This window comes from Notothenia rossii (assembly GCF_949606895.1).
Source record: "Notothenia rossii genome assembly, chromosome: 5".
Taxonomy (NCBI): Eukaryota; Metazoa; Chordata; class Actinopteri; order Perciformes; family Nototheniidae; genus Notothenia; species Notothenia rossii.
In genome coordinates, this window is record NC_136903.1 from 91152601 (window position 1) to 91166672 (window position 14072).

A 14072-nucleotide genomic window follows, 5' to 3' on the forward strand; every position below is an offset into this window, starting at 1 on the left:
ACACCTGAACATCAGCAGGAGAGGACTCTTTAAAGTAGAGACACTACATACTGATAAACACCTGAACATCAGCAGGAGAGGACTCTTTAAAGTAGAGACACTACATACTGATATACACCTGAACATCAGCAGGAGAGGACTCTTTAAAGTAGAGACACTACATACTGATATACACCTGAACATCAGCAGGAGAGGACTCTTTAAAGTAGAGACACTACATACTGATATACACCTGAACATCATCAGGAGAGGACTCTTTAAAGTAGAGACACTACATACTGATATACACCTGAACATCAGCAGGAGAGGACTCTTTAAAGTAGAGACACTACATACTGATATACACCTGAACATCATCAGGAGAGGACTCTTTAAAGTAGAGACACTACATACTGATATACACCTGAACATCAGCAGGAGAGGACTCTTTAAAGTAGAGACACTACATACTGATATACACCTGAACATCAGCAGGAGAGGACTCTTTAAAGCAGATACACTACATACTGATATACACCTGAACATCAGCAGGAGAGGACTCTTTAAAGTAGGGACACTACATACTGATATACACCTGAACATCAGCAGGAGAGGACTCTTTAAAGTAGAGACACTACACACTGATATACACCTGAACATCAGCATGAGAGGACTCTTTAAAGTAGAGACACTACATACTGATATACACCTGAACATCAGCAGGAGAGGACTCTTTAAAGTAGAGACACTACATACTGATATACACCTGAACATCAGCAGGAGAGGACTCTTTAAAGCAGATACACTACATACTGATATACACCTGAACATCAGCAGGAGAGGACTCTTTAAAGTAGGGACACTATATACTGATATACACCTGAACATCAGCAGGAGAGGACTCTTTAAAGTAGGGACACTATATACTACTATGACCTGAAGATGAGGAGAATATGGCCCTTTTAAATAATAATGGGATCTAAATGGAGGTTATCGGAGATAAAAGAATATGAGAACAGTTTTACTGTCGCCCTTTGAAAAACACACACACACAAACACACACACACACACACACACACACACACACACACACACACACACACACACACACACACACACACACACACACACACACACACACACACACACACACACACACACACACACACACACACACACACACACACACACACACAAACACTCACACACACTGTCAGAGATGATCTCTCTCCATATCCTGACATTAACCCAAAGGTCAGACACAGGATGGCTCCTGTTTGACCTCTTTGATCTAAACCAGAGCTGACTGAGGAAACACACTGTACCCACAGATACACACAGATACTGACACTGTACTCACAGATACACACAGATACACACACTGTACTCACAGAAGCACACAGATACTGACACTGTACTCACAGATAGATACATGTACACACACTGTACTCACAGATAGACACAGATACACACTGTACTCACAGATACACACAGATACTGACACTGTACTCACAGATACACACAGATACACACACTGTACTCACAGATAGACACATGTACACACACTGTACTCACAGATACACACAGATACACACACTGTACTCACAGATACACACACTGTACTCACAGATACACACAGATACACACACTGTACTCACAGACACACACAGATACACACCGTACTCACAGATACACACACTGTACTCACAGAAGCACACAGATACACACCGTACTCACAGATACACAAACTGTACTCACAGATACACACAGATACACACACTGTACTCACAGACACAGATACACACTGTACTCACAGATACACACACTGTACTCACAGACACACACAGATACACACACTGTACTCACAGATACACACACTGTACTCACAGACACACACAGATACACACACTGTACTCACAGATACACACAATGTTTTTTGTGTGAGCCAAAAATGTAGTGTATATTGTGACTGAAACATTTCATAAAAGTTATAAAAGTGTATTTGCTTTTCTTTTGGACAATTTTTGAATTATACATATACATAAACGTAATATATACATATACATAAACGAATTCTGTATATATTGATTATATCAAAAGGGCTGGAGTCTTGTCTGACCGTTTGTGATAAATAATATAAAACAATAAAGTCAGATGTTTACATAGATTACAGAAGTGATATTTGGACGATCCAATATTCATCGTGAGTTTAACGTTTGTTTAGTGGCTCGTTTGTATGGATTTTAAAGTTAAAGTGCATAAAAACATCCTATAATCTAGTACGTATTGATTCTCCAACGCTTGTTTTGTTTACATAAATTACTTACTAAAAAATAATTAGTAATACAAATGTATAAAAAGGTATTGAGCCTTTTTATTTGATTTTAATCACAATTTATATCACATCAGTTTATGCTCAATTTGCTCTCTGATATACAAAGTGCTGTGTGGCCTTGTTCACACACACACACACACACACACACACACACACACACACACACACACACACACACACACACACACACACACACACACACACACACACACACACACACACACACACACACACACACACACACACACACACACACACACACACACACACACACACACACACACACACACACACACACACACAGGTCAGTAGTAGGAACTCTCCTCTTCCTCTGCCCTGGAGCTCCTCTCCAAACAGTAAGTCCAATTAATTTACTCTGCGTGCCTTTAATTAAAAAATTCTTATGCAAATCGAGACACGCTCCGTAACTCTGATTAATCTGAAGAAAGCAGTCATTATGTAAATGTATTAAAATATGTACTCTTGAACTTGGAGGGGAGTCAGAGAGGAAGGAGCTCATACCTTATTTAGAGCGAGCGGCTCTCAAAACAGGATCTCATCACGTTAGCCCTTCAATGAATCCAAACCCGACACGAGGAGAAAGCCGTGGCATCAACCCGGACAAAGAAGGATTATATCTAATAGACTTCTACCATGATGTGACGTCCAAATAAAACATGACCAAGTGTCTCAAAGGACAGGAGTATATCTCTCTATCAGGCATCTGTGAATCCAGTTTGTGGTTCGGCTTTCACACACACACTGTTTTGAGACACACTTTCCAAAGGTGGTAAGGCGAGGCAAGTTTCTTTATGTAGAACCTTTCAACACCAGGTGGTTCAAAGTGCTTTACAAAAATAAAAGACATTAAAAGCAGTAAGAAATAGTGCTGCAGAAACGCGTTAAAAAATGACATTTAGAAACAATAACTGAAAAGGAAAGAGAATAAAATAATACGATCCTTCCCTTTCTTTTTTAGATTCCCTGAACCTAGGGCTTTCAACCTGCAACGACCTAGAACAAAAATCTACTCGTGTCACTCGGCTATGTTCATGTGATGAAGTAGTTACACAAATAAGATTGAGTCAAATCTACCCCCATAGAGGTTAGAGAAAGTCTCAGTAGACATTAGGTACACCTTTAAAGGTCATCTGTAAATCCTCTTCTTCGTGTCTTTTCTACATCAACATGTGTCCCCTCTTCTTCGTGTCTTTTCTACATCAACATGTGTCCCCTCTTCTTCATGTCTCTTCTACATCAACATGTGTCCCCTCTTCTTCATGTCTCTTCTACATCAACATGTGTCCCCTCTTCTTCGTGTCTTTTCTACATCAACATGTGTCCCCTCTTCTTCATGTCTCTTCTACATCAACATGTGTCCCCTCTTCTTCATGTCTCTTCTACATCAACATGTGTCCCCTCTTCTTCGTGTCTTTTCTACATCAACATGTGTCCCCTCTTCTTCATGTCTCTTCTACATCAACATGTGTCCCCTCTTCTTCATGTCTCTTCTACATCAACATGTGTCCCCTCTTCTTCGTGTCTTTTCTACATCAACATGTGTCCCCTCTTCTTCATGTCTCTTCTACATCAACATGTGTCCCCTCTTCTTCATGTCTCTTCTACATCAACATGTGTCCCCTCTTCTTCGTGTCTTTTCTACATCAACATGTGTCCCCTCTTCTTCATGTCTCTTCTACATCAACATGTGTCCCCTCTTCTTCATGTCTCTTCTACATCAACATGTGTCCCCTCTTCTTCATGTCTCTTCTACATCAACATGTGTCCCCTCTTCTTCGTGTCTTTTCTACATCAACATGTGTCCCCTCTTCTTCGTGTCTTTTCTACATCAACATGTGTCCCCTCTTCTTCATGTCTCTTCTACATCAACATGTGTCCCCTCTTCTTCGTGTCTTTTCTACATCAACATGTGTCCCCTCTTCTTCATGTCTCTTCTACATCAACATGTGTCCCCTCTTCTTCATGTCTCTTCTACATCAACATGTGTCCCCTCTTCTTCGTGTCTTTTCTACATCAACATGTGTCCCCTCTTCTTCATGTCTCTTCTACATCAACATGTGTCCCCTCTTCTTCATGTCTCTTCTACATCAACATGTGTCCCCTCTTCTTCGTGTCTTTTCTACATCAACATGTGTCCCCTCTTCTTCATGTCTCTTCTACATCAACATGTGTCCCCTCTTCTTCGTGTCTTTTCTACAACATGTGTCCCCTCTTCTTCATGTCTCTTCTACATCAACATGTGTCCCCTCTTCTTCATGTCTCTTCTACATCAACATGTGTCCCCTCTTCTTCATGTCTCTTCTACATCAACATGTGTCCCCTCTTCTCCATGTCTCTTCTACATCAACATGTGTCCCCTCTTCTCCATGTCTCTTCTACATCAACATGTGTCCCCTCTTCTTCATGTCTCTTCTACATCAACATGTGTCCCCTCTTCTTCATGTCTCTTCTACATCAACATGTGTCCCCTCTTCTTCATGTCTCTTCTACATCAACATGTGTCCCCTCTTCTTCATGTCTCTTCTACATCAACATGTGTCCCATCTTCTTCATGTCTCTTCTACATCAACATGTGTCCCCTCTTCTTCATGTCTCTTCTACATCAACATGTGTCCCCTCTTCTTCATGTCTCTTCTACATCAACATGTGTCCCCTCTTCTCCATGTCTCTTCTACATCAACATGTGTCCCCTCTTATTAATGTCTCTTCTACATCAACATGTGTCCCCTCTTCTTCATTTCTCTTCTACATCAACATGTGTCCCCTCTTCTTCATGTCTCTTCTACATCAACATGTGTCCCCTCTTCTCCATGTCTCTTCTACATCAACATGTGTCCCCTCTTCTTCATGTCTCTTCTACATCAACATGTGTCCCCTCTGTGGAAAGAGACTCTGAAAGTTTCAGGAACAAAGATTCTCTCTCTTTTTGATCCATTTCTATAAAAACCTGTCTGAAAATGAGCTGATCAGATTTTGGCCACTTGATGATGTCATAACGATGTTTTGTCTTGTGTAACCATTAGCCAATCAGCAACCAAGGCAACCCCCCCCCCCCCCCCCCCCCCCTTATCACCTGAATCTCCTCTAGAGCTCCATTGAGTTCTTTGTAACCAAATGTCTCTCAGAGGGGCGTGGGGAGGGACTCCTTATTTTCATCTAAAGTAACAGACCGAGAATCAGCACTTTGGAAACAGGGCTGAAACAGAGGGGATTATGGGTAATGCTGCAATGATCTGTTTGGTGTTTCAGCCAATCCGAGACTCTGGATATATCTGAGACCTGTGATATATTGATGAGAAATAGTATATAAGGGGACCTTTAATATGCATTGTAGTCAAAAAGTAAAAAGAGTATGTTAATTTAAACTATATGTGAATAATTTGACAAAAGTTGTGTAGACAGAGAAACTCAAACTGAGCCATGTTAATTTGGAGGTCTGTAAACTTACCCTCTGTTGGTGACGATGGCCTTCTTCAGTTGGATGTAGCTCGCTGGGAAAACTCCCTGCAGAGACAGAGACAGAGACAGAGACAGAGACAGAACGTTAAATAAAAGGATCAAACCACAAAGAGGTGTTGGCACCTCACTTTTAGAGACAATGTCTAAATCTGTCTTGTGACAGATACATAAATTGTATTTCAATTCTTCCTTGCACTATTTTGGATTTGTTTTGACATCGTAAGTTGTTGGAGGAGCCAGGGACTCCAGCACAACAGGGATGCCCGTCCTTTAATTCATAAATAAACTTTGAAAACAATACAAAATGTGCAATTACTATAAAATACAAATATAAAGTAAAAACAGTTTTTATATAAAGTTGAGGTAAAATGTCTGCTTTAGAAGATTAAATAACATTTGATAAAAATATGTGACCATTGAAAATGTGCTATGAAAAGATACAATACAAATATTCATATAAACAAAACAAGCTAAAGAAAAACCTGAAGTAAGAAAATATATAAATATAAATGAATATAACCAGTAGTAAAGTAAACATTATATTGAATAAAAAGATACAACTTAATATACTTTATTCTTTTGTATTTTTTGTCTGTGGAGTCAGGCGATCAGTAAATCATTAGAAACACCTTTTGAGCTCATAAATGTCACATAAATCCATCCCAGAGTTGTCGAGTTATTTCAGCGTGAAGATACCTATCGACTCTAACATCCCCAGAGCCAGGAAGCAGGCAAAGCTTATTTAATGAATACTAGATTTAATGTAAAGTACGCTCCACTACTCCCCACCTGAAACACAGACACACAGAAGAAGCTGAATACATGCAGAATAACTCTCAGAGGGGCAGCGATCAATAATTCATGTGTGTGAATAGAGGAAGCTGTTGGCATGCACAGCGCTTCATTTGATTTAACATACGGATTCATATTAACTCTCACATTGCACGTAAAGCAGACACACATCTTGTTTTGAAACCATCTATTGAGCATTTAGCAGTTTGGGTTAGATCGGTTTTAAGGTTTTTGGCAAAAAATGTACTTCACTTGGTTATTAAAATCACCTGTGAACCTGTTCATAAGTTGTGTGTTTTCTTTGTGATGCAACGCAACCACAACGCACATAAAAACAATGCAAGATAAAGCAAAAAAAAGACTACTTAGCACATCGCAACCATGACTTAAAGCAATGCCACGCAACCACAACACACATACAAAAACGACACCTTCTCTTAACACAATGCAACCATAACTTAAAGTGGACCTATCATGCTATATTTGAATAATATAGTGTAGGACCATACCTATATAAGGCATATTTATACTTTTTATTTTTCAAAATACCAAACAGATCATGCACTTTAGCCATTCCTCATTTTGCTCAATTGAACACTGTCTTTGCATCATGGGCTGATTCTGTGAGAACAGCACCATCTACAGGCCTGGCATATGTACTACAGCGTCTCCAGCGCTTTCCAACGGCAATGTCCGTGGCTGCCTCCTCCTGATTGGTGGAGTTGGCCCAATAGCCGTAGCGCCACTTCTGTGACGTCATAGAAGTGTTCAAATCTGGATCAGTCTGTATCAGATCCGTTGCAGCCCCTTTTTAAGAGATTTGGGTATGGAGGGAAAGAGAGAGGGTTGTGTTTTCTGACACTTGGTGAGTTCCCTGGAACACCAGGGACACATGTTCATGAAGAAAAGACGTACAAAGTGCATTTTGCATGATAGGTCACCTTTAACACAATGCCACGCAACCACAACACACATAATAAGCGACACCTCTTAACACAACGGGACCACACCACAACTTGAAGCCTGCAAACACAACACAACCACAATGCAACACAACCATAACTTAAAACAATGCCACGCAACCACAACACACATACAAAAACTACACCTCATCTTAACACAACAGCCCCGTCCACACTGCAACCCAAGTTAATGCAACGTGACCACAACATAACTTAAATCTTGCAAGAAAAAGCAACACAACTTCAAGTTTGCAACCACAACGCAACATAAATACAACGCAACCACAACTTGACGCAACGACAGCACATCTTAAAGCAAACCCAAATTAACGCAACCCATCCCAGCACAAATTAGATAAACGTAACGCAACCACAATGTAACCACAACGCAACCACAATACAACTTAACGCAACGTAACGACAACACATCTTAAATCGAACCAAGGTAACGCAACACAAGCCCAACACAAATTAGAGAAATGTAACGCAATCACAACGCAGCTTAAAGTGATGCAACTTGCCTCAAACACGAGCACACGTTTGGTTTTTCAAGAGCATCATATACCAATGTTATTTTTACTTTTTCAAATAAAATGGCACAACTATTTAAAATACTGCGAGCCTTCTCATTGGCAATATTTACTTACAGTAGTTACATAATGTTAATTTAAAAAAAGACTACGGTCCACCGAGCACAGTCTCGCAAAATCTGTGAGAAAAACTGTGATATATAACAATATCAACTAAATCTATTGTGACAGAAAAAGGTTATTTCAGGCGTTTAGTAAATTAAGATTATCCATCCATCTCCACTTCGAACTAATACTAATCCCCCAGGATACAGACTATGACTTTATGTATATCTCCCCTCTTTATTTTAAATTAACTGTTGAGTAAAAGTAAAACTCTTTACTTCCATCTGGATTTATTCGGTAGCAATTAGCTAAAGTGTTGCCTGAGATTTAGTTCAGTACAAAAGTATTGATTATAAGTATAAAAACACTCCCATTTGTTTTATGCAAATTCAACTTATGTCATGATGTCTAATGCCCTCTGACTTTAAGTCAGTGTGCAGAGATGGTTTAGAATCAGAGGTGTAAAGTAACTAAGTACATTTACTCATGTTATGCTACTGTGTACTTTTCCTCCACTACATGTATTTAATACCTTTAGTCACTTCTCAGATGTGGATGAATGATGTGAAATATAATCAAGTGTTAAATCAGACTTTAGTTCCACCTGGAGTAAATCCACCAGCTACCCTGCAGTATACAAAGTCATTCAGACTAGCTGCACCTTTACCAGCTTTGAGAACACTTTCATGATCAATCATTATAAAACATATCATATCTATTATTCTGAAATGGACCAATCTGCACAATGACTACTTTTACTGTCTTTCACTATATTTTGATGAGAATACTTTTCTACTTTCACTTGAGGAACATTTTGAATGCAGGACTTTTACTGTAACAGAGTATTCCTACACTCTGGTACTTCTACTTTTACTCAAGTACAAGATCTGAGTACTTCTACTTTTACTCAAGTACAAGACCTGAGTACTTCTACTTTTACTCAAGTACAAGATCTGAGTACTTCTACTTTTACTCAAGAACAAGATCTGAGTACTTCTACTTTTACTACAAAATCTGAGTACTTCTACTTTTACTCAAGTACAAGATCTGAGTACTTCTACTTTTACTACAAAATCTGAGTACTTCTACTGTTACTCAAGTACAAGATCTGAGTACTTCTACTTTTACTAGTAGATCTGAGTACTTCTACTTTTACTCAAGGACAAGATCTGAGTATTTCTACTTTGACTCAAGTACAAGATCTGAGTACTTCTACTTTGACTCAAGTACAAGACCTGAGTACTTCTACTTTTACTCAAGAACAAGATCTGAGTACTTCTACTTTTACTCAAGAACAAGATCTGAGTACTTCTACTCTTCCTAAAGTACAAGATCTGAGTACTTCTACTTTTACTCAAGAACAATACCTGAGTACTTCTACTTTTACTCAAGAACAAGATCTGAGTACTTCTACTTTTACTCAAGAACAAGATCTGAGTACTTCTACTTTTACTCAAGAACAAGATCTGAGTACTTCTACTTTTACTCAAGAACAAGATCTGAGTACTTCTACTTTTACTCAAGAACAAGACCTGAGTACTTCTACTTTTACTCAAGAACAAGATCTGAGTACTTCTACTTTTACTTGGGAACAACAACTGAGTATTTCTCCTCTGTTTAGTACTCTGCAGTGAATAACTCTACTTCTTCTCTCCTCACTATAAATGCTGCAGACAGTTCTCCTGAAATGTGGGAGTAATTGGGTATTTCGTGACATAGAAGCTCTGTATCTGGAGTGACTCTGGAGATGATTTCTGGAAATTGTAGAGAGAGAATGTGTTGAATTAACAAAATCAAGCCGCTGCAGAGGGAGCATCACTGGAGGGTTTCATTTATATTCCACTGCATGTTTCAGAGCGGAGAGGGGAGATGTTTCAGGACGTCAGTGGGTCCATTTGTGCTGGGTTTGTTTGTTATGTACAGATTGAAAATATCTACACTACTGTAGGTGCATGTTTACCTCGGACAAGGTTGTTTACATGCTCATTGTTTGTCTGTAGGATTCGGGTGAAAAGTACTTGGTGGTTGAACGCACCGATCAAAACCAATAAATAATGCATCCATACATTTAGGAACGGATCAGAGTCACGTGGCGGAAACACAGCATATGTTTAAAGATCAAGGTTTAAGATGGAAAAGCCAAGGGAGGGTTGCTTTGAATTCAATTTGATCTGTTACGATAAGTAACCACATGTCAAAGAATCTAACCTGAGTATCAAAATATGAAAGTAACCTGATTACTCTCCGTTACTCCGGATTAGCTGAAAATCAAACGCAAAATAAAAACAAGAGAAAATAAATAATGCTTTTGTTTTTGTGAAACCAACTTATTGCATACCAAAGATGTAGTAAGAGTAGTTTCCAAATGCTGTTTAAGTTAAATACATCAAAAGCATAATATCTAATATTTTATATATTAAATACATCTAATATATCGATATTTCTAAATGTATTGTTCTTCTTATTTTGAATAAAAGTTAATATGCAAATGCTCAAATGTGTGTGTACATTGGTACCCTATCATTCTCTATACAAATGTGTAACTGGACGATATTCAATTAGTCCAATTAGACTCTGAGAGGCAGATGAGGGAATATTAAAATACACATTTGGATGTTAAAGTTAGAACCCAAGAAACATCGGCCCTCGACCCTTCAGAAGCTAAATCGATGCGCTAAACGATCTGTATCATGATCCATCATCAGCCAATCTGCATGTAAAGGAACATTAGCTTAGTTGACAGCAGGTCAAAGTGTGTGTGTGTGTGTGTGTGTGTGTGTGTGTGTGTGTGTGTGTGTGTGTGTGTGTGTGTGTGTGTGTGTGTGTGTGTGTGTGTGTGTGTGTGTGTGTGTGTGTGTGTGTGTGTGTGTGTGTGTGTGTGTGTGTGTGTGTGTGTACTGTGAAAGCATAAAGGAAGGAGAGCAACTCTTCATGCATAATAACACTGCTGTCCTTCAGAGGATCTTTAAGGGTCAAACATCACATTATAAAACACGGGGAGCCCCACCCTGTGTTACTGAAGTGTGTGTTAGAGTGTGTAACTGAAGTGTGTGTTAGAGTGTGTAACTGAAGTGTGTGTTAGAGTGTGTAACTGAAGTGTGTGTTAGAGTGTGTAACTGAAGAGAGAGAGAGCACAATAGTGTTAAGGAGAAACAGAGTTACTGTAGTCAGCCATGCGTTTGACAGACGAGGTTTGGAGGTTCCGGACTGCATGGAGCTCAATTACCTGTACACACACACACACACACACACACACACACACACACACACACACACACACACACACACACACACACACACACACACACACACACACACACACACACACACACACACACACACACACACACACACACACACACACACACACACACACACACACACACACACACACACACACACACACACACACACACACACACACACACACACACAGACACACAGACACACAGACACACACACACACACACACACACACACAGACACACAGACACACACACACACACACACACACACACACACCTTGTTCCTGTCTCTGCCTTGTAAGCTGTGACATTGGATGGTTGTTAACAGGTCACTGCCTTCAGAACACCTGAGGCTGTGTGTGTGTGTGTGTGTGTGTGTGTGTGTGTGTGTGTGTGTGTGTGTGTGTGTGTGTGTGTGTGTGTGTGTGTGTGTGTGTGTGTGTGTGTGTGTGTGTGTGTGTGTGTGTGTGTGTGTGTGTGTGTGTGTGTGTGTAATGGGCAGGAGGTCATCGGAGGTTTGTGTTGTTCCTAATTTAGCGGATGGTGTTGAAGCATCGGTTCATGAAAAGGTAATCTTGTTACAGAACGAGACAGAAGCAGAGGGAGAGGAAGATGTGTGTTGGAGAGAGGAAGATGAAAGAAGAAAGGAACAGGATGCAGTAAAAATGTCAAGCACCCACAAATGATATACTATCTCGTAGGAGCTACAAATACTGCATGTCACCTGGTTCTGACCCGAGTCTATTAGGGACAATAACACGTCACGTGATGTGAATACAGAGTGTCTGGTCTTCTGTAATTGGTTAATATCTCCTTTGAGCATGTTTCATTGCCAGAAGCTGTCAAACAGATTTTGTATCCGTTTATAATCCACATTTTTACCAAACATCTCATTATATCTTACTGCTTCTTTATCCTACGCTAGCTCGTAGCAACTCAGCCAGACTCCACCGAACACACATTTTGAACATGCTTTATTCAGTGTTTCTAGCAGTACAACTCACAAGGCCTTTTATTTTAGAGAGGAGGCGACTTCAGTGGATACTCGGCCTCTTATAAAACACTGTGTGTGTGTGTGTGTGTGTGTGTGTGTGTGTGTGTGTGTGTGTGTGTGTGTGTGTGTGTGTGTGTGTGTGTGTGTGTGTGTGTGTGTGTGTGTGTGTGTGTGTGTGTGTGTGTGTGTGTGTGTGTGTACAGGTAATTGAGCTCCATGCAGGCCGGAACCTCCAAACCTCGTCTGTCAAACGCATGGCTGACTACAGTAACTCTGTTTCTCCTTAACACTATTGTGCTCTCTCTCTCTTCAGTTACACACTCTAACACACACTTCAGTTACACACTCTAACACACACTTCAGTTACACACTCTAACACACACTTCAGTTACACAGGGTGGGGCTCCCCGTGTTTTATAATGTGATGTTTGACCCTTAAAGATCCTCTGAAGGACAGCAGTGTTATTATGCATGAAGAGTGGCTCTCTTTCCTTTATGCTTTCACAGTATACACACACACACACACACACACACACACACACACACACACACACACACACACACACACACACACACACACACACACACACACACACACACACACACACACACACACACACACACACACACACACACACACACACACACACACACACACACACACACACACACACACACACACACACACACACACACACACACACACTTTGACCTGCTGTCAACTAAGCTAATGTATACGTTCATGCAGATTGGCTGATGATGGATCGTGATACAGATCGTTTAGCGCATCGATTTAGCTTCTGAAGGATCGAGGGCCGATGTTTCTTGGGTTCTAACTTTAACATCCATATGTGTATTTGTGTATCTGCATGACTGCAACAGGTGTGAGTTTGAGTATAAACTGTTTTCTATTCAATATTAAATGCAAGTGTCACATTTCAATTCAAGGCTTTATCAGCATGTGCTCAGCAGCTACAGTACCTCCAACAGAGCAGCAGGAACATATATAGGACATAGAACAAAGAAAACAGATCAAATAGAATGAGAATGTTTGGAGATGTGCAAGTTATTACAAATAAAATAGAAATAGTGCAAGAAGAGTGAATAAAATATGATATATAGATACATAATTAGCTAGATGCAAACAGATGAATGTTTATGGATGTTCTTGAGTCTTGAGGACAGTGGGAGGACACCACAGAAGAAGAAGCCAAGTTAAAGGAGAAGGAGAGAGAAGCTCGGCTGCACTCACACAGAATCGACGGTTCATCACAAACTCATCTGATAAGAATAAAACTAAGAGATTATAATGAGTGTACCGCGGGGACGGGAAGTGGAAACGAAGAAGATACAAAGGGCTGTTTTAATCAGAAGAACCAGGGAGAGAAGCGATAGGATGAAGTTTTCTGATTCCTTTTCCCATCACTTCTCTCCCAGATGTCGATGATTAAAACATTCGTACGTCTTCGTTTCCACTTCGGTACGGAGATTACAATCTCTTTGTTTTATTCTTATCAGTTGAGTTTGTGATAAACTGTCAGTTTCTGTCTGCTCTTTTAACTCTCCTTCTTCTACTGTTTTGTCCTGTCCGCATTATCTTCCACCCCTCACTAGAAGAGGATATGTGTGTAATTCCCACACGGCTTCATG

General features: G+C 40.0%; 1 protein-coding gene across 1 annotated transcript in view; it reads right to left on the reverse strand.

Moving 5' to 3' along the window:
* The window catches only part of LOC307041071 (dedicator of cytokinesis protein 3-like), a 234822-nt gene that overhangs the window by 101090 nt on the left and 119660 nt on the right, over positions 1-14072 (reverse strand). The window contains exon 4 of the mRNA XM_079684411.1: positions 5784-5839. Coding sequence (XP_079540537.1) covers positions 5784-5839 — 56 coding nt within the window. The remainder of the gene's footprint in view (positions 1-5783; positions 5840-14072) is intronic.